This window comes from Hemibagrus wyckioides, linkage group LG03 (genome assembly GCF_019097595.1).
Source record: "Hemibagrus wyckioides isolate EC202008001 linkage group LG03, SWU_Hwy_1.0, whole genome shotgun sequence".
NCBI classification, from domain to species: domain Eukaryota; kingdom Metazoa; phylum Chordata; class Actinopteri; order Siluriformes; family Bagridae; genus Hemibagrus; species Hemibagrus wyckioides.
In genome coordinates, this window is record NC_080712.1 from 17,972,309 (window position 1) to 18,000,105 (window position 27,797).

Sequence of the window (27,797 nt, forward strand, 5' to 3'; positions counted from 1 at the left end):
TCCTGAAATACAATAGGCTTACTGTGAAAATGTTTTCTTGTAAAAACGTCATTAATAGAAAACTATTTACAGACTAGTATACAGATGGAGAAAAGAGGATTTCAGCACAATCAGAAGCGGTTCCTGAGAAATTGCTTCTACATTGTTTCCCATGATGCCACTGTGTAAGAGTGGCACTCCTGCCAGCAGGCACTGATTACTTGTCTTATTCTCATCAAAATAGCTCCTGGAATAGATCGTGGGAACTGCTACACAGCATAGGGTACTCACAGAACAATGAGTAACTCTGTAGAACTCATTGTGAGCATGCAGGAAACAGCAAATTACTTTTTTTTTTTTTTTCTTCTCAAGGAAAACAACTTTCACAATGAATTGAGATGATGATATTTCTCATGTATATATTAAATCGAGGTGTGAGAGCAGAGCAATGAAAATGTATAATGTTAAACTGTAGCAGTGATTTCAAAACTGGGTATCAGATTTTTTGTAGGCTAGCCCTATTATGTTTCTATATTTTGTTTCTATGGTGGCCTGAAAATGAAAAAAACATATTAATAAAAGAGGCAAAATTACAACAAATCAGAAAACACATCAACTTTAACTGGAAACAGAAGGGGCGGGTGCTTTATCACATGCTCGTTGCTGATTGGTTACAGTGTGCATCAGTCTGAAAGCTTTAAAAACTCGAAACTGAAGGATGTTTACACTGAGAATACAAATGAGTTAAAATGAATCTGATGTTTGATTCAAGGGCATTCCAGCCATCCTTTTTCTATAATGCTTTGTGGAGTCTATATCAGAAGACTCAGGGCACAAGGAAGGGGAATCCATTGTAGGACACAATTGCACACCCATTTACACACCATAGAAAATTCACAGACATTTGATGGCTTTGGCAAGAAGAAAGTAGAGTTATAATTCAGAAATGACACTGATCTATAGGTTCCTCAAAAACGCCTGGTTACACAACTCTGGATGACTGTATAAAGGTTTCTCAGTCTTCCAGTGGTGGTTATCTGTAAACTGGTCTTCTTCCTGGTTAGATCGAAGCATTTCACTACTCATGAGAGCGGTTTCTTCAGATACACTCTCTGGTGTCACCCAGATGAGGACTAGTTCCCTTTTGAGTCTGGTTCTTCTCAAGGTTTCTTCCTCATATCAGGACAACAACCACCTCCTAATTAATACACACACACTTAAATTCTACATCAGGCTTGCGCACTAGGGATGATTTTGTCTAACATCTAGGACTTTTTACACTATGTTTTTTTTGTTTCCTATGTTCTGTAAAGCTGCTTTGAGACAATGTTCATTGTTAAAAGCGCTATACAAATAAAATTGAATTGAATTGAATATCGTTTCGGGGAAGTGTTGTCTCAGGCTTGATCATTAGGGATAAATATAAATTTAATTTTCCATTTTTTATTCTGAATTTTGAAATATCCAGTGTTAAAAGTGCTATACAAATAAAATAACATTGAATTGAACTGAACTTATAGATGCCAAGCAGCCACCGATGCATGTCTCTGGACTAAAGAAGGAAACGGGAGAATCCAGAGGAAACCCCCAAAGCATGGCAAGAACATGCAGATTCCACACACAGGGAATTGACAGGACTCTAACCCCCATGACTGCTTATAATAACATCATTGTAACTAGGCTAACTAGATAACAGACTGAAACGCAGCAGTGAGCATGTGATATTTTGTATACTGCTGTTGTTTGCTCTTTGCACTTGCGTACATGTTTGGAGTGCAAACTTTTCGCATTGTGAAATCACATATATATCTGAAAAATACTTTACAGTTAATCCATTTCACTAGAATTACCACAAACCACACAGAAACAGTTAGACTCAGCATCTGAGTTTCTTTTAATTATATATTCTAAAAAACAAAACAAAAAAACAACAACAATAAAAGTGTATTACGTTCAACCAAATGCATTCAGTGTAAAGTCATGATACGTCATTCAGTAAGGGTCACTATCTAAAAAAAACAGCATTTAAAAATACTTAAGTGCTTTATAAAGTATTTTGACAGTAGCATCTGGCATTTTGTCACTCCTGAGTTTTCTATGTGAAATCAGTTATTGGTACTTGCAAACACTATGTATAAATCTTATTGCATCTACTATGTTCTCAGTCAAAATCAAGTAAAGGTATCTTCTCACACACAGTCTGTACTTTCTGAAATATCCTTTAGCTGCTGTAGCATCATCGATTTCAATACACCATACCTATAAAAGAGAATGTGAATACAGTTTAAGTTGGTGAACGCAGATACAGATTTGGCTTTCAGGCTTCAGGCTCATGAAAATAATTACTTTATCCATCATTACAGTCACATAAAGCTAAAAAAAAAACACAGTAAAAGATATCAGCTTTGCAGTAGATTTGAGAACAATAGTAAGATTTACACTGATCAGGCATAACATTATGACCACCTGCCTAATATTGTGTTGGTCCCCCTTTTGCTGACAAAACAGCCCTGACCCGTCATGCACTGTGTATTCTGACACCTTTCTATCAGAACCAGCATTAACTTCTTCAGCAGTTTGAGCAACAGTAGCTTGTCTGTTAGATCGGATCACATGGGCCAGCCTTCGCTCCCCACACACATCAATGAGTCTTGGCCGCTGATGACTGTGTCCCCGGTTCATCACTGTTCCTTCCTTGGACCACTTTTGATAGATACTGACCACTGCAGACCGGGAACACCCCACAAGAGCTGCAGTTTTGGAGATGCTCTGATCCAGTCGTCTAGCCATCACAATTTAGCCCTTGTCAAACTCACAGAATTTTTTTCTGCCCATTTTTCCTGCTTCTAACACATCAGCTTTGAGGAAAAACTGTTCACTTGCTGCCTAATATATCCCACCCACTAACAGGTGCCATGATAAGGAGATTAATCAGTGTTATACACTTCACCTCTCACTGCTCATAATGTTATGCCTGATCAGTGTATGTTGTGTGTGTGACCTACTTTTCTGTCAGTTTTGAAATTTCTCTCTCCTCTTCTTCCCTCAGTTTTGTTACAAAGCTATTCAACACAGGCATCTCAAACTTTATGTACTGTGCAACCTGGAAAAAATAGCAGTCTATTATGCTGAAATCTTTAACAACAGTTTTATCCCATAGCTTAATCTTGAGTTTAGACAGAACACTAATCCATTTACTATGTACCAAGTGTGGCAGTCTGGGAAAACCCTTCACATGGTCATATACTGGTTTTCTACTATACACTATATCATTCTGAAATCTACAGCCTTTGAAATCTATAGGATATGAGCTGAAAAAGGTTTCTTTTTTGCATTATCTCATGATAATTTGCAGACATTATGACAGCTAACATCTATTCACAAACAGAAATGATTAGACTTGTGTCCGTTTGGATGTATGGCATGTAATTTCCTATCAGATTCAGCAAAGCCTGACATTCTCTGTGGAAGGAAATTCTACTCGGCATCTCTAGACAGACTGACTGCATTTAGTAAAATGTCTCTTTACCCAACAGAAAAAAAAGTTAGACATAAATAAAAACATTTCCATCACTTTCTACACTCACTGTCCACTTTATTAGAAAGACCTGTACATCTATACAATCATATGACAGCAACACAAATATAAAATATCATGTAGGTCAAGAGCTTCAGTTAATGATCACATCAAAAATAAGAATGAAGAAAAAGTGTGATTTCTGTGGGATGATCTCCTGGGATTTTCACACACACAACAGTCTCTAGTGTAGTCTCTGGTGCAAAAAAATACCAAAAAATAATCAATGACCTCTAACTGTGGGTGGAAATGCCTTGTTGATAAAATGACCAAATTAGTTCAAAACTCATAATCATGCTTTACTACTATGAAAAGCATCTCAGCATAAAATCAAACCTTGAGGTGAATGGGCTACAACAGCAGTAAAGTGTAAAGTGTGATCGTTATAAAGAATTATTGAGTTACTATAGATGTCCTGTCAGCTTAGACTGGTCTGGTCATTCTCATTCGATCTCTCTCATCAACAAGGTGTTTTAACCTGCAGATCCTCCACTTGCAGGATTTTCTTTATTGCACCATTCTGTGTAAACTCTAGAGACTGGTGTGTGAGAATCATAGGTAAATCAACAGTCCATGAAATACTGAAACTAAACAACCATGCACTGCTGAAAGAATGAATGTGCAGGTGTACGGGTGTTCGTTCTAAGGTGGACTTTGAGTAAATATTTATGTTGGCATGTCCATGCAATTACATAACTGGCAGAAATATCACACCCTATTTTGTCATTTTGGATTATTTGACGTTCCAGAATTCAGCTACAGAGACGTCAGACTGCCACATATGTGTTTTTGTTATTATTAGACAGTATATTATTATTAGACAGTATACAGATGTTGAATGATACAGGCAGCAAAACTCACATCATAAGGAACCTCTTCACCCAGATCCTTTTCCATAATGAAAAGTCTGGCAATTTTTTCACATGGGCCATGTAGCACACGTGACACCAAGGGATATTCACCGTCTTTAATCTTCGTCCTTTCTGATTTGTAAATAATAAATATTACATATGAATACACAGAAGGTTGGCAGTAATTAGTAAGGAAATTAGTAAGAAAAAGCAAAGAAGCAAAAAAATTACCTCCTGATTCATGGACGAAATAAAGGGCAAATTCATCTGCTTTATTTTTCACCTGTAGAAACATAGTATGATAAAGTGTATAGCGTCAGGAACAATGGAGGGATTACTGAGATTATTAAGGGTTACTCATAAGAAGGGTCATTCATGTAATATTCTGAACATCTTGTGAAAATTAATTGCGTAGTACATACCCGAAATTTATTCAGTAGCAGACTGAGGACTTGTAGTGATGTCACTGTGCTGCTCACACGAACATTAGTTACTGATCCATAAGCTGGGGTGAAGATTGATGTCTGGGGAAAAAAAACCCCAGTAAATTACTGCATTATTATTGCCACATAAAGAAGATATAATGAATATTTTTTCTTTTAATATTCAATCACTATTTATATGAAAAAAATCATTCACTGACACACATTCATCTCTAAATGCTTATCTAATCCTGTCCATGAGGTCGCAATCATCATCTTGCACACAGATTAAGTTTATGGCTCTTTTCTATTCAGTCTAAAAGTCAGTATAAGAAAATACAAAGACCTGCAGAATCTTGCCCAACTTTTTCAGTCCATGTTCTGTCACGTACCTCATAAGAATGTCAACGTACCCAGACATTCACACGTAATTCGCTTTCATTTCCTGTTCGTTAGTTTACTCTTACACTCTTGAGGGCAGCATACCTATCCACCATTACCAACCACCCCTAAGACAAATCATTGAAACGTGCAGCTTCCTGTCCAGTTTCTCCACATCTGCAGAAAGACCTTTCCGACCAGGCTGACCCATAACCTTGAGGAGTGCTGATGAGAAAAGCAGGTGACAGGCCTTTGTGAAAAGCGTGCTGCTGTCAGGGGAACGCCTGCACAGGAAAGCACTCCCTCTCAACACCTGCATCCATCCATTACAGCTCTCTGACCTGCAGGACACTCACACCACCAACACTTCCCTTTACACACACTGCTACAGTCATTAGTAAGAGCTCAAGGGCCCTTTGGCAGTCACATAGTTCCCTACAAGCACTATTGTGCTGTGCTCATCTTTGCTGATGTTCCTTTATTAAGCATTATGAGTTTCTTTCTTCTGTTAGAGGTAACAATTAAACAGGTTATCAATAAGGGACTCGTTTGTCATTCATTTTTTTGAACTGCTTATCCTACACAGGGTCATGGAAAACCTGGAATCTCAGGGGACTTGAGACAAGGCGGGTGAAAGCCTGAACAGGGTGCCAACCCATCACAGTGCCCAATCTTTCCCACACACACACACACAATGAACAATTTAGAGATGCCCGTCAGCCGACAGCGCATGTCTTTGGACTGGCGGAGGAAACCGGAGTACCCCTGAAACACTGAAAATACTTGCAAACTTCAAACACACAATGAGGAGACGGGATTTGAACCCCAATGCCGTAGGTGCGAGGTGAACAGCAGTAGCTAATCACCAAGCCACCGTGCCACCCCAATATGGGATGTAAAAATCCTTAAGGTAACAAGTCACCTTGTGGTTGTAAAAGTGTCCATTGATGGAAAAGCGATGCCTTTTAACCCTTTGTAAGTCTCCTGAGGATCGTTGCTTGACCCGCCTTTGGACGTTCATGAAACTGGCATCACTTCTCGTTCTTGGAAGTTGAGGGGTTTCCTCTTCTGAGCTAAGACCATCAACGCCTACAAAAGACAGAATAAATCTGGTGAATATGTGAGCTTTTTAATATAGCACTGTAACTCATCAAAACATGGTGTTGTTTATACATCCACCATCTCTAATTAATCACTCTTGAATATTGCAGAACAGCACAAAACTAAATTAGCTACATGAACACCTGCAGGAACAGTGGCGAGCATGTGTACGTGCCGGAAACGATGTCACAGATAAATGATCTAGAAAAACAATATGGCTAAAAATAAACAATACAGAAATATAGACAATGCAGTATCACTGTCAGTGAGTCATGTACACACAGTCAGGAATTACTGTCTTCGTTGGAGAAAGTAGACACATGTTTAGTTTGTAATTATGTGGGATTATTACAAACACGTTGGATGAAACTAAAAATATACATAGCCGTTACATCTGCCTGTCATTCGTAAGCCCAGAGAAAACAAAAGCTAGAGGTTATTTTTGAACTTACTGGTTTTTGCTGGAACAGTAACTTCATTGTTGTTGGACTCAAATGAAAACTGAGTGGGACTCTTTTGGTTTTCATTTCTGTCAGCAGAGAGAATATATAGTACAGATGATTTAGTCCACTTTTGTTTAACAACATAGCTCTGTTTAATGTTAAGCCACTCAATTTCCATAACTGGTAATCAGTTAGAGATGTTTTTTAGCAGTCATTATTTCTATAGAGCATTTCTGCAACATTTTCTAATACATTTTGTCAGTTCTATCCCCAAAATATAAACAAATACAAAGCCTAATTTAAACCACAGCAAACCAGAGCAGGCAGTTACTTATAAGATATACAAATACAAATTCTCGTTCGGTTACATCCCTTGATAAATTGAATGAATTCAATACAATACAACGCAATATGTCTTGATGCAGCACTTCCAGCAACCATGTGACAAGATCACTGGAGTGTTAAACTTCTAGAAGCTTATAGTGCTTAGAGAAGCTTAAGATTTCCACGAGTAAGGAGAATGTTACACGTGAGACAGAGGAGAGAGTGAGTGTCACAGAGGAGTATGTCACAGAGGAGTATGTCTCAAGCTGTGTATGTTCAGCAAACATCAGTAACAGTGTGGGTCATTCTACATAATTATGCTTTTCAGTGATGCACATCAATCTGGAGCAAGAGGCTATAGATTGAAAGGCTGACCTCTGAACAAAAACTATTTGATATTCTGTGCTTCAAATGTATGTGCCAGTCCGTTATATTACTGTCCTTTTCCTCTTCATTCTTGTAATTCAAATTCTTCCATGACATTTATATAACATGCTCATAAAGTTTAATCTCTAGCAAAATCTTTCCTGTGCATTTTAGGTGATGAATACATGGAGATGATGAAGAGAATGAAAAAAAAATTGATATTTTATGTAGGTGAAAAGCTGCAGTGGGTGTAGCTCAGTCCCACCCACCTATGGTCTCTCCCTGGGCTCTCTGGCCTCCATAATCCTGCATTGGCAAAGTGAAAGCGCTCATGGTCATCCTGCATCTGCAGTCTGATTGGCCTCCTCAAGCCCCAGGAGATGTTGAGTAAACCCTCCATGATCAACTCGCCCCCTTCCTGGAGTGACACAAAATAATAATAAGCATGAATTCTTCTACTGGACAGAGGAAATCCTGTTGGCTCATATTCAGCCCAGTTCTGTTTCATGGCTACGTGCTAGAAGGCATTCAGGGGCTCAGTATTCTTGCTCGGAGATTCTCGAGCAGTGGAAAGTCACATTGGGAGGTATCCGCTTCAGACAATCTACCTTAGGTCACATCTTGGAGTGTGACTCCGAATCATGACACAGCGCTGTTAAGTCACGTCCACATTCTGTTGTGTTACTGAATAACATGAAATGTACATGGAAGATCTTCTTACATAGACTCCAGTTTATATAATAAATATTTAAAATATTTTCAACCTAAATCACTGTTTATTAATTTCAAAAAATGTTTATATTATATTTTAATAACATTAATGGTCAATTACATTAATTGCATATTTGTAGTTGTAGGTTTTGAAATAATTAACAATTACAATTTATATATACAGACATTAGAAACACAAAGTCTCTTTCTTTCTTACATTCCCTTCAGAGATTATTTTCTCTCAAAATGCCCTGCATTCCTAGCATCTTATTTCCAGTTTTCCATCATTGAATATCTACTTCAATAGTTTCAGAAGGTCACATCAGGCCATGAACAACTACAGAGTGCAGTCTAGCAGCTGAGACTAAAACGTGCCATGTGCAAACATGTCTAATTCTTTCAGGAACTAGCTGGATAATCCTTCTTCAATCCCCATGTGAGTACATCACTTGACATGGCCAAAAAAGCAACAGATTAAAATTGAGCCAGTGTCCTAAATCCAGGCTAGCAACACTCACTGTTATACACATGGAATACATATGACTGCAGTTTGTTTTAAACTAATATTATTTTTTAACTTAATAAACTCACTGTTGCTTAGCAATAATGTAATATGGTTTAATATTTAGTACACTAATCGCTGTAATGATTCAGAAATAATTCACTAAATAAATAGCACTTAGTTCGCTTAATTAATCTGCTTTGTGCAAAGACAACATTAGTAAGCATGTTTCCGGGTTCTGGGCCTGGATTTAATTAGTGATTTTAGCTACACTGAGATCAAGCTTTTAGCCTTCTTACACCTAAACAGATGACAGGATTTAAAGCCATTAATTACATCTTTAGAAGACGTTACGCAATTACAGTAATGCACATTATTTACTTACTCAACAATTCAGAATTGATTAACATTGAACAGGATACACTATCATTTAATTACTCTTATTTAAATACATTCCCTTAAGACCTTCATACATACGTTTTGCCCGGTTATCTTTTTTCCCCCCAGATGTCTAATTTATCTAATCAACTCTGAAGAGTTCATGCTGACATTCATGCCAGCTTCATGAACATCCAAAGACGGTCCAGTGATCCTCAAGAAACTATTAAAAAAGGCATCACTTGTCCATCATCTGGCACTTTTACAACCACAACCATCAGCTTTGTGCAGAAATTCCCCATTTGTCTCAAATGTTCTTCATAATTTATATAATGAGTTCCCGTAATTTTGAGCAAACAACTCCCAATGGACATTATGAACTTTCTGTGACCCCAAGCCTCTGCAACCAGCCTGCATTTTTCACTCCTGATTTATAATGTAAGACTTTTTGGACTACTAAGTTCAGAGTTGTTTAATTAACATTTTATTAAATCTGTAATGTGTAACATACATACAAACCTCGCAAAGGGACCATCATTTTCATGACAAGCAAAGACATGTATCTGTATGCGGTTTTCACTGTGTTTTGGTTGCATCTCTTTATTTGTCATCAGGCTTGTAAATCTTTATTCAATAAATATTTTCCACATACTTTCAGTTTTGTTTTCTTTCGCTACAGAGTGAGTCACTCAAATTTTCAGAAACTAGCAGCAGATACAACATGCACATACACTCAACATTTTACATTCTTAATATGTAATAAGTAATAATAAGTAAGTCATTTAATAATTTAATTTAATAAGTAAAACAAATAAAGTAAAACAAAACTCCCCTCACAACCCAATTTGTAAGAAAAAAATAGTATAAATTACACTAAACTACACTACACTAAATCTAGTCTAATGAAAAACAACCAAAAAAACTGATGTGGTTAATCTTTGAGTTAAACATCGTAGTTTTTTATAAACAAAGTACGTATCTGTGTGAACACTTAAAATGACCTCCAAACGTAAAACAACAAAATGAAATAAAAACAAAGGCAAATGCTGAGTTTTCCCCCATAAAACATTAGTGAGTCCTGAAATAATCATTCAGCACACTAACAATAAAAGAGATAAAACAGATGACTGAGAAGTTGAAGCCTTCCAAAACCGTTCCCACATGGATCCCTGAGGCCCTATAAGTGTACGAGGGGGTGAAGTGGTTGATGTACTGCTGGCAGCAGACTGTATGAGCATGCGTGTGTGTGTGTGTGTTCTGTGTCAGCTAGGTGGAGGGCCAAGTGCTCTCAGGGTCTCATTGTGTCTGAAATATAAACAATCAGGGCAGCTGCAGCAGTGAAGCATGGTCATCTGCCACGCCACAGCTTCCTCCACCCTCTCAGCCCAGCACACACACACTTCCTCCAGAGAGAGCGAGGTCAGTGCATGGCTATATTTAGTACCATGAGCCTTGGCTTACACCAGCAGTGGTATAAAAGGCTGTGCCTGTAGAGCAGATCAGACTCAACTCACAGACCAAGAGCAAGCTGCTCCCTGACACAGAGCAGTATCAGCACTACATCACATTTTGCAAGACGAAAGCTTATAATTACTACAGGTGAGTTATTTGCTTTCATTTGGATCAAGTGTACCAATAAGTTCAGAAATGTGACATAAAAAGAGCTCCACAAAGTCTTTGTTTATCATTACGATTAAACTGAATATGACCCAGAAGTAGCTCACTCAAATTTTTGCTGTCTTTCCAGCATGAAGCAGAGAAGACTGCTATTATCCGTGGCTCCTTTGCCCACAATAACAGAGACGCACGAGGATGCTTCACAGCCGGGATGCTCCACACAGTCTATGGAGGAATATGTGGACTCCATTAAAAAGCTGGCTCAGCCTGCATACGGCCCTGTGCGGGTTGTGAGGACTCTGAGGCCTCGTCTCTTTTCCAAGCCTCTGGAAAAACATTTGGGAAGTAGCAGCCCACTTCACTGCTCCTACAGGACCCCACGCTCACGTGTAAACACGCTGAGTCTAGACGAGCTTGCACACAGTTTCAGCAGCCACAGAGACCCAGTGGACTGGCTCTTTGCACAAACACAGTTACCTGTACCTCGCGATGAGCTGCGCAGGACTGACAGTGCACCAGCTGCCCTGAGGTTACTGTAATAATCTACACACAACGGAACAGTGTTGCACTGGACTGAGAAACGATACACTAAAGGACGTTGGATGCAGACATAATAATAGCATAATTTATTTGTGTGCGCGTGTGTGTGTGCATGTGTGTGTGAATTTGTATTTAAATATACACTGGATGTTTTTAATAAAGTCTGAAATTTTGGAAATGTCTTTTTTCAGCTATTTTTAAAAAACATCTGATGATCCTTGAAAATATTGTATATAGTGCAAACAGGAAGAGACAGTTTTTTGTTGGGGGGGGGGTCAAATGGTTTTGGAAACAAATGTTATAGTAAAACTGCAAAAAAAGAAAACAGAGTGAAATATTTCTCCAAGCCAACAATCATTTATTATGTCTTAATTTATTTTAAATGACTAACATTATTAATTATTATTATGAGCACTATGGTATAATCCTAAAATGTTCAGAGGGTGTGGCTTATCAGTGTGTGGTACCCTTAAGGATAAATCATCTTTTTCTTTTATCTCTTGAGAGAGAAAGTGAATACTGTGTACCTTTAAAACTCATTATAGCCCTTAAGAACCATGACTGTACCGGAAATGAGTTTTAAAGACTTCATTTTTCTGATTTTCTGTTAATATCATCCTAGCATCAAGCTACACAGATCTCCAACCTCACAAGCCTGTAAAAATATATTTTCAGCTCATATTATTTAGGCATTTAACTGAAAAAATAAATACAACTACTTGTTTACTTAGAAAGACATTTACTCAACCAGCTATTTGGAAATAATTAGTCTAGAAATTAAATTCCACATAAGCACAAAAAATATCCATTCTATGGATATTGTATTGCATTGACTACTAAACTTAAACTTAGTTAATTTGAAGCCCCCACTGATCTGATAGCACTGACTATTTTGATAATGATTTAAACATAGAGAATGATGTATCCAAACAAGCTTGTGTGACCCATCTATAATTTATTCTGTGAAAGTAAAAGGGTCGACGCTGGAACTAAGATAAGCAGTACTAACACAGCATGTGTGGAAACTGATGCTTTATCACAATAGGTGACATTCATGCCCTTTAAACAAACTTCCTACTGTGACAGAGAGAAAGGAAAAACTATTTATAGATTCAGGCTTAGTTGTTAAGCTTATAAACACACCTAAAGATGTCTTTTCATTATAATAAATGCAACAGAGCAACGAATTATGAATTCAGAGCTATGAACTGTTAAAACAATCAGTCTAACAGGGCAATGTTCCAATATTAACACTCACTTAAAAAACTAAATGGGTTCAAACAAAACAAAAGGTGGTTTATCACATCTAAAGGTAAATATCTGGCATGAATGGTAAAGTTCCGATCCATTTTCTCATATGTATTTTTGTTATCTCAAACACAAATGTCTACAGTGAATAGGGAAAAACAGAAGAGTTTCCAATACTTTCCGAGCAGTCAGCAGGCTCCCTCTGGTGGTTAAACACCACACTGCAGAATATGTGCAAAATTGTCACCTCGAATAGAGAATGCTGCTATTCCTCAATTCCAGCAGCAGCTTATGACTATAGATTTGACTGGGGCAGGATGATATTAACAACAAACTAATTTAAGTCGGGAGGCTATCACGCATGACTGATGCTGAATCTAGTCTTCATGCAGGCTGCTGTCCTTGTCTTGCTCCCTGTTTGGGGTCGCCAGCACGGATCATCCAGTCTGCATATTTGATTTTAATACAGGTTTATACGGGATGCCATTCCTGATGCACTTTATCCAGGCTTGGGACTGGCACTGAGATTGAACTCCTCTGGGCCTGAGAACCCAGGCTGCAGTGATGAGCTCCACTCCATAATCCTCATTTCTATCCATTTCCATTTCCAACAGCCTGAATTCTTCATGGCATAGATTCTACAAAATGTTGGAAATATCCCTTTGAGATTCTGCTCCTTGTTGACATGATTGCATCACATAGTTGCTGCAGATTTTTCAAGGTGCAGTTTATGCTGTGAAGCTCCTGTTCTACCACATCCCAAAGATGTTCTACTGTTCTACTCAAGAACACCAGTTTCAGATGACTTTTGCTTTTGAGACATGGTGCAATATCATGCTGGAACTAGCCATTAGAAGATGGTAAATTGTGGCCATGAAGGATTGCACACAGTCAGCACCAGTGCTCAAATAGGCTGTGGTGCTGAAGCGATGATATCAGAATGAACTGAGGTTGTTTTGAGAGCCAGGACACTATTATTATAGGCTTTCTAATAAAGTTCTCTGCCACTGTAGACGTGTATAAGGTGCATAGACAGTAGAGTGTGCTTTTTATAGGAGTTCTTTTGAATCAGCTAATAAACTGGTAAATGGATATTCCAAAAAGGTGCATGTACCATTTTTTTGTTCTCATAAAAATACCGCTTTTTCCATTTAAACTGACCAGAAGCTTAAACCAGAAGCGGTTGCTGCTCTAATTGCATTTGAACCACTACGCCATGGAAAACAAAAGTGAAGATGCAAGCAGTTTTAGCGTGGCCGGTGAAATCTGCCTCGAAATGTCCCTCGGCTACTTCAGCTACATCCCCCGAGTTCATAATTATTCTCAACTAGAGCTGAATGTAGCAGTGCTGCTCATGCAGTTCGTTTTTTTTTTAAACATTTTACATGCCTATATATTTTTTTTCTCAAAATGAATTCGTTTCAATTTATTAAACAGAAGCACACTAATAGCCCTCTTTAAACCACCGAGACCTGACCTAAGAATGAGTAAAGTAAATCTATAAATGTATGTTAAGAAATGCATTTATCAAGTATGCACATTTCCACTTCCTTCTTTTCTTTCTCTCAGAAAACAGGAAATCTTGCCTTCTATTCATTCATCTTATTTAGTACTCTCACAGCCACATGTTCCAACAGTGTAGAGTAATATTTAGTGTAGAGTAATATTTAGTGGTTTAAGCCTGCACTCAGTGAATAAGAGCCTGAAGATTGATGACATGGTTATGAAGTATGACTAATTAGTCATTATTTACAAAATGCCTTATGTGATGCCATAAAGTTCATTACGTCTGTTTACCCCCCCCCCCCCCCCCCCAAGTGCTTTAATATTACACGTTTTCAAGATTTGTGGCAATTAACTACATGAACATTACAACTAATTCAAGTCTGAGAAGCTCAATAACTTTAAAATCAACCATCCAAGCATGCCTTATACAAATTATACAGCAGCAAATAACTCTGTTACTCAGGTTAAAAAGATTCATAACTTTCTGTAGCACTAAAACCATTAAAAAAAAACATGTTTTCTTTGGACCAAGTCAGATAAAGGTTATATAGCCAGCATTTGAGATGTGCTCCAGTGGCAGCATTCACCACACACCCACACCCACACACAAAGCCATGAGTAAGAAGAGGCCATGAACATAATGCCTTACCCTTTGATTGTTTACTTTATCTGAATCACATCCTGCTCAGCACAGCTCCACTCCAAGTCTGTCATTATGTAATGTCACTGTAACAAACGTCTTTCAAAACATTCATACTTGATCTATGTAACCTAAGTGCAATTTTTAATTATAATGCTTCATGGAAACTAATCATAATACTTCATGCAGAAAAGTTCAACTTAAATTTATCAGCTGTACAGTAAACAGCAGTTTCTGGTCAGTGGAAACTCACTTTGTAGTTAGGTCACTGATGCTCATTAATCATTGTTCATCCGTCCCGAAGCAGTTCTGTATGCTGGGAATTTCCGACAAACCTGACTAGAGCAAACCCAAATAACATGACAGCAAAGATCATTCACACATTTCCACATGCATAGCTTCAGTTACGACGCTTTTGTCCACAGTTGACAAGCGAAGCCAAAGAACAAACGGAAACAAGTAACTGGAAAAAAAATGAACTGAGTTAAACCTCAAACTCCCAGCAGCATTATTATTACCTTTTCACTGTAATCCTTTTAAAAAAACTGTACCATCAAAGAGTAAATACTCCTGTTGTGCAGACTATAATCTGCCGTGGATTTTTTGTTACAGAAAACTTACAATCACATAAAAAACATGCAGTACACAAACACTATATGCTCAAAATATGGCAATGGCAAACCATCACCAACTAACCCTAAGGTGTTTTGCTTGTATAATAACCTATAACAACCTATAATAACAATTACTACTGTATAGGTTAACATATCATCATGTGCAAAATCATACATGTATAATACCATACCATGTGCAATATCTTATTATGTGCAATATGTTCCAGTTCCCTAACACCCTTTTTGTACTTTGAATACATTTTGTATATATAGAACATTTTGTTTCAAGTATTTTTCATCTCATTTATACTTCTGAATCCTTTATGTACTTCTGAATACAACTGTTTATATAGATTATTTTATTTATTTTATTATTTATATTCTTTATTTATATCATTTATTTATTTATATTCCATTTATACATATTTTTCTTGTTATCTGAAGCAGTCTCTGGCAAAAGAATTTCCTTCAGGATTAATAAAGTTCTATCTTACAGATTGTGGAGCATGTCTGTCATTTAGCATTAGTTAGGCCCGTCATGTAGTTAGTGTTCAAATTCATCCCCAAACTGTTCAGTGGGGCTCTGTTCAGGCCAATCAAGTTCTTCCACTCCAATCTTGACAAACCATGTCTTCATGAACCTCACTTTGTACACAGAAATACTGTCTTTGGTGGAGCAAGTCTGAGCCTGTTCATTTCAGTGGACTTTCTTGACATTTGTGCAATACTGAACAACATTTTCTGTCTGCCTGTACAGACAGTATTATCCTTAAAGCATTATTAAGCCCTTGGAAAGACAAAACAGACTGAAAAATAGTCATGTCTAAGTCCATGACATGGTCATGTCAAGTTAAAGAGTCCTTTCTGTTTCACAAAAGAAAAAAAAAAAAAAAGAAAAAAAAAAACTCATAATATATTCTAGAGTAGCTAACTAAGAGGAATATTTTCATATTTCACAAAAATGTAATCATAAGGCCAGTTGCAATGACACATGATACAAGACATAATTATAAATTTTCACCTCAGTGGTCCAAGATTTTCTTTTGTCCCATAACGCCTGTAGCTCTTCCAGCACCGCTGTGGCTGCTTAAAAACTTCACTTACAGACCTGACATTTTTTCTTAATGAATGTATAGTTCTATTGTTTGTTTCATTTCTTTCACAAATATTTCCATATCTGATATTTTTTGATTTATATTTTGCAAACTTTGAAGTGTGATATTTTAAAACAACAAAAATGTTTGATTGAGGAATGTCTAATTAAAATCATTTTAAAAAGCTTGGGGTCACATTTAGCAGGAAGAATGCATATAGACTACAATAACATGGAAAGCTATCAGCTAAACTACTTCCTGAACCTCGAAATGACCTTTCAAGGACATTCACTGATGGCCTAGAAACATAATCTAGAAACCTGGACTTTCAGTATCCGGGTTTGCACATACCTCTCGGAGACGAAGCTGAAAACTCCTTCCTTCATGGTAGCAGTTATAGGTTTTCAAAATGGATAACAGCTCTGACCTTAATTTGAAACAAACAAACAAAACAAGGGTTAGGTTTGGGCCAGCACATCGGAAATGCTCAAAATGAAGAGCAGTATTAGAGTTGTACTCACTTGGAGATTACTTTCTCTTCATTCACTCTGATAAATGAGATTTGAGCAGGATTCATGATGGAAGATTTGGGTTATCCTCTTAGCTAGAAGGCATATATGAGAGAGAGAGAGAGAGAGAGAGAGAGATCATTTAAGCAAAGCATAGAAAACACAAAGGTGACAAGGTTTCATACTTTTGTTTAAACACTTCTATGGGGTTTCATTCAGCACCTTTTAGAGCTGGATCAAGTGAAAGTTGGAGTTGGAAATCACATGATCACTCTTACACTGTTAGTCATGTCACAACAGCTGAGCTTGCACTGCCATGTCTTGAAGTTGAGTTTTAAAGGTGTGATCAGTCAGAATCGGTTATGAAAAATGACCTCATGTATTTTTAGATTTTACAGCAGAAATAAGTTGTTATAATGTTCAGGTTTCTAATACCGGGAAAAATGCAAAAATGAAGCTGTTTCACAGTCATGTTTTCAAACCCCACAATAATTTCTAAGCATATTCTCACGAGTCATAGGTCATAACACAAAAGAGGAATTCCCCTTCCAAACATATAGACGTTTTTTTATACATACCTGTAGATTTCTAGGAATTTCCTAAAGAGGGATATAAAATCGACTCTCTGCAACACACTGGCAGTGTTACAATGACGTCTACACTACACACTTTCTCTGCTCTTCTGGATCTGTGAATCTGCATCCACTTCACAGGCGAATAATAATAATAATAACTAGACATGTACATTTCCTGAAGAAAATGTGAGTGGTGCTTGCCGTGCCAAAACTCGTCCCCGAGTTCATGGAGGAGATAACTGGACACAAATCACGCACTTCCCCTCATTGTGCTGAGCAGTTTGCTATGTCACATGTGTATGTTGCAGTGATTTTGTGTTAACCCATAATTCGGGGGGGGGGTAAATTAACTTACTCATTTACTTATTTATTTATTATTATTTTATCTATCTATCTATCTATCTATCTATCTATCTATCTATCTATCTATCTATCTATCTAATCTAATCTAATCTATCCATCCATCCATTAAATATTTAATTTTACCAGATATAAACATCTTTCTAGGTAGGATGCAAACCATTGCCATGTTTCACATGCATCCACATGCTTCAGCAGCTTTCACAAGCTATTTTTAGCAGCATGTTTGTTTTAAAAACTATGTAGATGGCTGTCCTCTATCAAAGCCAGTTAATGAAAAGTAATGAGGCCAAAGTTAAAACACATCATTGCCAGTTTTAGTAGGATTTATGAGAGACATGAACTGTTTGTGAACTGGTTTTTGCATACGGCTTGGAAAATCAAATTGTTATGTACATACAGTTTTTGTACTCAGCTTAATATAATAAATTTAAAAAAAGCACAGAGTCTTGTTTAATTCAGTTTCTTGCTTGTATACACTTGTATACTTGTACACACACACGCACCATTACATTAAAACCACAGACAAGTGAAGTGAATAACATTGATTATTTCATTATACAGGAATCTGTCAAGTGGTGGGATATATTAGACAGCAGGTAAACAGTCAAATCTTAATTTGGAGGTGTTGGTAACAGAAATAATAGGCAAGCATTAGGATCTAAGCAACTTTGACAATACACACACACACACACACACCTACATACAAACATACACACATGTAAGGCAGGAGAGAGAGATAATCAAGCAAAGCACAGAAAACACAAAGACAACAACGTTTCGAATTCTTTTTTTCAAACACTGCCATGGAGTTTCATTCAGTGCCTTTTGTCTGAATGGCGTGATGAAGTAAAAGTAAATACCAGAGATAGAGGAGGGGCAAGAAATCACATGATCACTCTTGGAGTTGTCATACGCTGTTACACAACAGGTGAACTTGCACTGGCACATTGTAAAGATTTTTTTTTTTAACTGATCTACAAAATAGTTCTTCTAAATCCCAAAAGGATCTAGATTACAGATGCAATGATTGGTCAGGAAAATTATTTATTAAAAATGATCTCCAGGATTTTAAGATTTGACAGCAGAAATGGTTTATGTAACACTTCTCAGGTCTTTACTACTAGAAAGAAAGTTATAATGAAGCTGCATCACAAACATGTTTTCAAGCCCAACACTGTTAAAGCAGATGTAATGCACACCCACACACACACCCACCAACTGATTTCACTTTCAACATACTTGCTTCATAGTAAACAGGACACCAAGGGAGCCAATCTGGCAAAAATATCACATTATGATTTATTTCAGGATGGATCATGTTCTATGATATTACCGCAATCATTTCTCATTCTTGTTTGAGGCTGTTTCACACCTTATGAAACAGAATACATAAATTAAATTCCCTACTGATGAAAATATGCAGCTTTACAAGGAAACCTATTCTCAAAGAAAACAGTACAGTATGAAAGAAATCACTTAGTACCTTTTCAGACCAATTTTAAATACAGTACAACTAAACAAGTATACTAAACTCCTAAAATGAAAACAATTAAGCATGGATAGTGTTTAAAAAACATAAAAAAAAACATCATCATATCTAATAATACATAGAGTATATACTGTAGGTGGTACAGTGGTAGAATGACAGCCTTTAGGGTAGCAGGTTTGATCTTGAGCTCAGTTGACAGTGTGGGTTTTTTCATAAATTTCCCATCCTGGATTAATAAATACACCCACCCACTCACTCACCCACTCACTCACTCACCCACCACTCACTCACCCAACCACTCATCCATCCATCCACCCATCCATCCGCTTGTCAAATTAGGGTCAGTCACTTAAAACGGTGTAACAGAAATCTGTAACTATTCCGTACTGAACAGGATAGTAATCCTGAAAGGATGTGCAGTTTCATTTCCTGTCTATTTGAGGGGCCTGTCTATTGCTTTGGGTGCTTTCTTAATGGTTCACCTGATAATTCATCCATGTTGTCTGCTATCTGCTATTGGACTGTGTGTGAATCTGTCAGGAAAAATGCAAGCTGGATTATTGCATAAAGTCCAGTTCACAAAACAACTTAGAGTGCCATGTCCAAGCATCTTCAATGCAACTGACAAAATATAACAATACACACAATCTTTCTGTAGAGACATTTTAACTGTTCACGAATTAAAATGGTCACACAGCCCACCCACACGTTTACTCTAGCACAGAAGATCAGTAGACAAACATGATATTAAATTTTAAAGCTTTTCCATAATATTTATATTAAATGTTTTATTTAGCATTATTAACAAAATACATAAAAATGTCAAGTATTTGTTTCAGCTATTGTCTTTTATTACCACATTTAAGCAGATTAAGTGGTAATATGTTGATGATTTCTTATGAGTAATTGATGATTAAAATATTCATGTTTTGCAGCTTTAATCTCCATGCGATTCAACAAATCATGTTTCCTTATTACCTAATCATAGGCCTCTTTAAAAAATAGATTTATTACTTCAGCTTTCAAGGCTGCCTACACAAAGCCATTTCCTATAAATCCTCGTTGTTCAGCTCAACAGGGAAGGAATTTTTGAGGGCGTGGCTGGAAAACCCCATTCACTTAGTTTATAAAGGCGGCTCAGTGCAACACACAGTGTTACAATGAAGTCCACACTACACACTTTCTCTGCTCTTCTGGTTCTGGGAATCTGCATTCACTTTACAGGTGAGTAGTAATGAATCACAAATCAGATAGAACACTGGCTGTTATGAACCTTACATTAGATTAAGAACAAGGCATTTGGGACCTTTATCTGCTAAATATGTAACCAATCAATTCGGATATTAATAATGTTGATATAGATATTACATAAAAGACCAAAATCTAATGATTACATATTTCTTTACTGCAGTTCAGAGAGCAAAGTGTCAGCATGTTCCGAACCGATGCTCATGCATAAAGTCCAGGAACGGAGTCCTGGGACCTTTTTCAGATTTCACAGTCACTTTAAAAAGACCTGGATGTACGAGAGACGAGATCATGTGAGTAACACACCTCAGATTAGTCCACGGTTTGCTCGGCAATCTCATTTAGCACTCCTCTAAAAATTCTGTAAATCTGTGTTTGTAACTGTAGAGTGATCCTGAAGGAGGACAACCGAAAAGTGTGTCTAAGTCCACATGGACCACAAGGCAAAAGACTGTTGAAATGCTGGCACAGGTAAGAGAACACTAATCAAATACAGCAGTTTGCATAAGGATACACCTTCCCTGAACTTTACAGTTTGTAGCATTACAACCTGGAAATTGCGAAATAATAGTTCAGGAGATTAATCCTAGGACATTGCTAGGACATTTTGTACTTTGCATGTCCATTTATTTAAGTTTTTCATTGCTTTGATTTCTTTTAAAGAAAACTGGAGGAAGGCAAAAATGGGAAGACGTGCATGGGAAGACTCAGACCACGGCATCAGAAGAAGCAGCGTACCAAATCGAAAGAACAAAAGATAATCAGTGCAGCATGATGGCAGCTAATGTGGTCCTGAAAACACACTACTTTCCATAATCTGTTTCAGTAATCACTAGATTTAGCAGCTATTTGTAGCACTAGATTTTTTTTATTTTTTTAAAACAAACTTTATGTAAAGGGCTGGCCCCTAATTTCTAAAACAGAGCAAAGTAAAGAGGCCAGAGTTAAAATGTACTGTTAGTTGTAGCAGGTTTTACAAGAGAATTGCACTGTACATTTTTTAAAATCAAAATGTTTTTATATATGTATATATTTTTTTACTTAGTTATACAAATTAAATGTTAAAAAAAAAAAAACTTGTTCAATGTTTCTTACTTCTTTCTTATTGCATGCATTTCACAACAAATAATCAAGAGTGAAAATAGACCTGGTTCTAACATTATAATCTTATAGTCAGAAAGCTTAGAATCATTATTATTTAATACATTTATTAATCTCTAGTTACAGATTCAAAGGTTGGTCACACTCAGTAATACAGCCAAAGTCAGTAATCCAGACTGAATCCAGACACTTTTTGGTGGATCACTGGGATTCACACATTTAAACCACCCACCTAAAAGTGTGTAGCGCCCCCTTGTAACACCAACAGCTCTGACCCATGAAGGCCTGGACTTCACAAGACCTATATCGTTTCAATCATAGTCAGCGTTAAACTTTTCAGTAATTTGTGCCACAGTAGGATTGGACCAGATGAACTAGCCTTCACTCCCCACAAGCATCATTGGGAGCCTCGGGAACCAAAACCCTGTCATCAGTTCACCAATTGTCCTTCCTTGGACCACTTTTGGTAGGAACATCCCACAAGGCCTACTGTTTTTGAGATGCTCTAACCCAGTCATTTAGCCATCACAATTTGGCTCTTGTTAAAGTCACTCAGTCACTTCTTACACTTGCCCAGTTTCCCTGCTTTCAACACAGCAACTCTCCAGTAGTGACTGTTTACTTGCTGCCCAATATATCCCACCCCTTAACAGGTTATAATATATCCCACCCCTTGACACATTAATCAATGCTACTCACTTCACCTGTCAGCGATTTTAATGTTAAAGCTGATCGCTGTGTGTATGAGTGTGTGATATATAGGTAGATAGATAGATAGACACACACAGAGATAGACTTATGACAGCCATCAAGGAGTTAAAATTTAACAAACAGTAATTTATATTTCTCAAGCGTGATCCCAGGAGAATACTAGCAAACATGGTTCTGCCTAAATATGGGCAGGCAGGAAAAAAAGGAGGGGATGACAGGTAGAAACACACACCACTCCCAGAATACTCAGGCACAGAGATTCCTTCACCTTCACAGCAGCAACAACAACAGTACAGAACATGGCTTTCAGGAGTGCGCAAGTGACCTTAACTTCAGTGCTATTTCTCCTGTGCTTAAACCTCCTCACAGGTACAGTACTATCTGTGCACTTCTATAATCACTTCACAAATGTGCCTAAGCTTAGATTAATACGTTTTTACTTCTAGATAAGAAGACAGCAGCAGTAAACATTCGGGAGAAATGCATGTGCATCACAGAGGCTAAATCTGTGTCATGGAGAGGCATAAAGGACTTCAACATCATCGATTCAGCACCTCTTTGCAATAAAGTTCAGATGATGTAAGTACGCCACATTGTTAAGAAGATGCCATGTGATTATTGTGTGTACTGCACAACAAGGACATGCATGCAACAATTTCATAAAGATATTAGAATAGTCTGATGTACTACATAAATGCAAACTGGTAAATAAAAGCTAAGCAAGATGACCTCAGGACTAGAAATGGATTAAGGCATGATCCAGAAACCATTATTTGGTTTGCTTTAAAAATGTTCTACTGAAACGTAATAGAAATGGCAAAAAAAAAGTAATCAGTCACATACTGTCAATATCCAGTGTACTGATACAATTTATTATTTTTAATAACATTTTTCAACAGTCTTAAAAAGGCCTTGAGTATTCTGGACTGAACAATATCAGGTGCTTAATCACAGCACCTCATACTTAGATTACTCTGCTTAATTGTAGTTTATGTTCTTTTGTTTCCTCAAACCACATATCTACATGCTTATCTTACTCTCAGTGCCTGACAATGGCGTGGTTGAGGAAAGGTTATATTTATCCTCAGGCTCTTAGAAGATGTCAGGGCATGAATTACAAACAGTTCCACAGAAATGTACATAATATCTGGACTTTTGTTTTTTTATTCTCCTTGGGCTTCTGAACAAAACTGTGATGCAATAAGCTCTAAAGCCTTCTGATAATAACAAAAAACAAAATGTAAATAGCAGCCTTTTCCCCCCTGTCTTTAAGGGAAATAATATCCTGCTGGCTGGCTGGCTGGCTGGCTGGCTGGTCATGTTTATAACAAACACCTATCAACATATTACGAACGCTATTATTAAAATCACAAACTGACAGCTTTGATTTTTCCTGATAATGTTTTGATCTCAATTCTAGCATCAATCTTGCGAGTAGAACTATTTGTCTGGCTCCAAATTCCAACCAAGGGAAGAAGCTGCAGGAATGTTGGAAAAGGTATGCAAGTGTCTCATACATTTCTACAAACAAGTAGATTTTTATCTGGTTTCACTATGATTATAAAGAAAATGGCCAATGACTCCAAGACGTGAAAATATACAATTATCATCTTATATTTCTAATATTTTTGCACAAATAAGCAAACAGTCTGGGTTATGAAGAATGTCAGTGAAGTGTTTAGACATGTTCTGTAAGTTTTTGTTACTTCATATACTCATATCAAATTGCCCACAGGTATACATGACAAATTGTCACAGGCCATATATACAAAGAAGTCAGTTATACTGCAATCCAACACTGAAGCTACAGTCACTTGTCATTTAATAGCATGTTTCAGTGAATATTTCTGCTATCCAGAATGTCTGCACCTGAAAGACACCACCACTCCCCAAATATTATTGGAGTCCATTTAGTGTGTGTGTTACACCAACAAGTTTGTGTTAATCATTGTGTAGTCCTGTGTTCAGGTCCAATTCTTAGAATCTTAATATATCCACACTATGGCCTTGTTTTTGAAAATTTTGCAGGATGTGATAATGAGTTACAGGATAGGAAGTACTGCTTTCTTTAACCAGTTCCCTGTGTCTGATACTCACACGCACATAGTCAGGGACAGAAAGGAGAGCATGCAAGAGAGAGAGAGAGAGAGAGAGAGATGTATTGTAAGTGATTATATAAATATAGATGTTTCTATAAGAAGATTTTTGGTATATGTATAATAATAATAGTCTTGTCATAAACATAAACAGGGTAAACCTAATAAACTGGCATTTCATTAACACTGTCACCTAGTGTTATAGTTAAAAAAAAATGCACACACCCATATCTCAGAACCTGTCAAAGAATCCGCTATGACTGCAAGTGTTTCCTCCAACCAAGTAAACGCAACACCTGTATCCACTGATATGGTTAACCTTAACACAACTAAATATTAGCTAACAGTTCTATTTTACTGAAATGAAAACCTGGAGCCCTTTGCAGATATGAATGAATTCAATCTTGAATTGTTACTGACTTTATAAGATACACAGAAAATATATACACAGGCCAATAAAAACACAGAATACTGCACACTAACTAGACAGAACAATAAAACAAATCTGGATGAATTATATGGCATGGCTGTAAACTCTCTACTGCACGATCAAGCAAGTGAAGTGGATATAGGGTTGGATGGAAAAATGTATGAAAGCAAAACTGCTAAGTGTCCCAAAGTAAAGAACTACAGCATTGTCTCTACAAGTATAATACAGTTAATTGGGAATGTTCATTAACTAGTTACAAGGTAATTTCTGAATGTTAAGTACAAAGATTTACGAATGCCATGTGCCTACGACAACAGGATTTATTATCAGCATTGCTTAAATTAGTGTAATGTTACCTCATCTGTAATGAATACCCTAGTCAGTTAATGATTTCAGCTCTTCTGTTGCTCTTATCTGTTCGAACACTGATAATGAAACCATTTACCTCTTTGATTTCTTTAGGATCAAATTCAATGAAAGAAAGAAGAAGAGTTGCCTGAAGTCAGGAAAAGTCAAACAGAGACCAAAGAAGCCAAAAGCAACTTAAATGAGAAGAGTGAATTCTTTATCAGCAGACAGTTTTGTATAAGGCTTTATTTCTGTAATGGGTTTTTCTGTATTCATCTTGTAACATATTAAACATATTACACTGAAAAATATGTAACCTGTAACAAACTGAGCTGAAAAACGCACAGACTTACAATGTAACTTCACGTATCATTTATTTACAGAATTCCTTATGAAATGTTATTTTAATAGACCTGTATTTGTATGACCCTACCTCCATCTATAGCCATACATTTTTAAAATCAGTCGAGAAAAGAAAATAAATGGCTGCCATATAAAATATGAACTAACCAGTCTGTAACAGACAAAAGGAAATATCAATGAACAGATATACGAATTAAAGGCTGTATTTTTAATTTTAACTGGAGTTCACCCCATTTCTAAACTTATTACTGTTATCTAAAAGCTGTGTCTGGAGGCACAGAGGGACAGTAGGTCCTGCTACCACCTCACAGCTCCAGAGCCCCTGGTTCGAATCTGTAGAGTTTAGGTGCATGTTCTACTTGTGTGTGTGTGTGTTCCAACTGCCCAACAACATTCCTGTAGGTGGACTAGCTACATTAAATTGCCTTTGGGTGTGTGCATGTGTATGTGTGTGTGTGTGTGTGTGTGTGTGTGTGTATGAGTCTCTTACACTGTGATGGATTTACCCAAAGTTTCAGGGATGGATTCTGGTTTCAATATGAATATAAGCAGGATGATGTATTACTGAAAATAAAGGAATGCATGATATTGCAGGATATGCAGGAGTACGAGTCTGATCATGCAGCACACTTCTCACCCACAGCACATACACTTATCAGGTTTAGTCAGTGGATTTGTCTGTAAAGAGAAGCTATTTTGCAGAAGTTCTGCAAAACAGATTAAGCCACAAATAGACACTATGTTAATGTCCATAAGGAAGAGGAAAAATCCCTTCTGATGTAACTGGAGGAAGGCCCATTCATGCTACACGGACAGTCTAAATGAAATGTCCAGCAGTTTTATAGCTGAATACTCGTCTCCTGGACCTCAGTTACCTGTAGCGTTCACCTGCAGGGGTGTTAAACACTGAAAACATCCCCAACCAACTAGTCTCTCTCTCTCTCTCTCTCTCTCTCTCTCTCTCACACACACACACACACACACACACCAGCGGCAGGATTTCACAAGCAGTAAAGCATTTCTTTCTTATCGCGTTTTTAAAAACATACCTTACCGTCTCATCACAGGTCGCCTCTTCTTCCATCAGCAACAAAGAAATCACGGTATATCTGGTCTCTTTATCTTCCTGCTATATTTATCTCCCAGTCTCTCTATACTCTACTTCACCGTTCAAGATCTCCGAGACGCTTCGGTCAAAATAACTTAAAGTGAGTGGCGGCTTTGCGGACCAATCAGAATCGAACATGTGATAAAAACCGCCAGTCACATACACCCAAAGGCGGGTTCTTTTTGGTTGCCACAGAAACCGCTAGACCAGGGCTCTCCAATCCGCGGGACGCTGTTCCATAATGGCGTACGTTTTCCAGCATGTATAGCTGTAACACACACAAAAAGACTCAAAAACACTATTCATTGACTAAACGCATATGTTTACATATCTGAAATTGATTTTCTTTTGTGTTTTTTAATTATTCAAAAGCCACAATGAGGAAATCTGATTTTCAGTCAGATTTTCAGCCTCCGTTTTGTTTAGAGCTGATTATGCAGCTTCTGCTTCCCTAATTGATGTGCGGTCTTTATACCACACACACACACATTTACATACATACATACATACACACCAACCCACATCTATCTATCTATCTATCTATCTATCTATCTATCTATCTATCTATCTATCTATCTATCTATCTATCTATCTATCTATCTATCATCTCTCTCTCATATATATATATATATAGACAGAGAGAGAGACTCTTTTCAGTGGCAACTGTGTGGACACAAATCAACAACAAAATCACACAACAGTGTTACAGTTTTATATGTATCTGCTCTAACTATACAACTATACTGGTGTCATGCTTCCTGTTTTTCAGCTAAAAACATGTGACACCACAAGTGAGCAAATGTTTGAGGAAGCAGAAGCATTGGGCTACCAAGACACATCCCAGACAGGAAGCCAGCTTTGGGAAAAAGGATAAGATTATTACAATGAGTACAATAAAGAAGGAACTTATAAAGGGACAGGTTTTTAGTGGTACATTCATTCTCAATTTAGAGAGCTTTCATATTATATTAAAATAATAACTTTGACATTATTATTAGAGAGTACCAATGCTTGCTTTAAATTGCCATTTGTACTCTATAGGACTATCCACTAACAAATGCTTATTTGCTTAAATCTCTTGACCATGAAATTATAATTATACAGAATGATTTCATAGGTGATGACTATAGGGCAGAATTTAGAGAGAAATCTACCCTTTACT

General features: G+C 37.1%; 4 protein-coding genes across 6 annotated transcripts; 3 read left to right on the forward strand and 1 right to left on the reverse strand.

Annotated features, from left to right (window-relative positions):
* Nucleotides 1-1,844: 1,844 nt before the first annotated feature.
* rassf4a (Ras association domain family member 4a) lies at nucleotides 1,845-27,066 on the reverse strand. Of its 3 annotated transcripts, none has more exons than XM_058381469.1 (11): nucleotides 26,577-27,066; nucleotides 16,816-16,898; nucleotides 16,646-16,721; nucleotides 7,714-7,862; nucleotides 6,764-6,840; nucleotides 6,133-6,299; nucleotides 4,830-4,931; nucleotides 4,639-4,690; nucleotides 4,418-4,539; nucleotides 2,985-3,082; nucleotides 1,845-2,238 (listed from the first exon to the last, which is right to left on the reverse strand). In XM_058381469.1, exons 2-11 carry the CDS (start codon nucleotides 16,869-16,871, stop codon nucleotides 2,169-2,171), a joined length of 969 nt encoding a protein of 322 aa, XP_058237452.1. In that variant the 5' UTR covers nucleotides 16,872-16,898; nucleotides 26,577-27,066; the 3' UTR covers nucleotides 1,845-2,168. The 3 variants fall into 3 exon arrangements, with proteins under 3 accessions (XP_058237452.1, XP_058237445.1, XP_058237458.1); XM_058381462.1 differs by having other exon boundaries at nucleotides 26,582-27,064; XM_058381475.1 differs by lacking the exon at nucleotides 26,577-27,066 and adding an exon at nucleotides 17,382-17,586.
* On the forward strand, nucleotides 10,488-11,370 carry si:ch73-6k14.2 (protein DEPP). The gene is made up of 2 exons (XM_058381500.1): nucleotides 10,488-10,634; nucleotides 10,783-11,370. Exon 2 carries the CDS (start codon nucleotides 10,784-10,786, stop codon nucleotides 11,189-11,191), a length of 408 nt encoding a protein of 135 aa, XP_058237483.1. The 5' UTR covers nucleotides 10,488-10,634; nucleotide 10,783; the 3' UTR covers nucleotides 11,192-11,370.
* LOC131347458 (C-X-C motif chemokine 9) lies at nucleotides 20,324-21,522 on the forward strand. The gene is made up of 4 exons (XM_058381513.1): nucleotides 20,324-20,454; nucleotides 20,642-20,771; nucleotides 20,866-20,949; nucleotides 21,142-21,522. The coding sequence occupies exons 1-4, from the start codon at nucleotides 20,391-20,393 to the stop codon at nucleotides 21,251-21,253; spliced, it is 390 nt and encodes a 129-aa protein (XP_058237496.1). The 5' UTR covers nucleotides 20,324-20,390; the 3' UTR covers nucleotides 21,254-21,522.
* Nucleotides 22,512-25,745, forward strand: cxcl18a.1 (chemokine (C-X-C motif) ligand 18a, duplicate 1). The gene is made up of 4 exons (XM_058381526.1): nucleotides 22,512-22,659; nucleotides 22,737-22,869; nucleotides 23,711-23,788; nucleotides 25,279-25,745. The coding sequence occupies exons 1-4, from the start codon at nucleotides 22,590-22,592 to the stop codon at nucleotides 25,361-25,363; spliced, it is 366 nt and encodes a 121-aa protein (XP_058237509.1). The 5' UTR covers nucleotides 22,512-22,589; the 3' UTR covers nucleotides 25,364-25,745.
* Nucleotides 27,067-27,797: the final 731 nt, after the last annotated feature.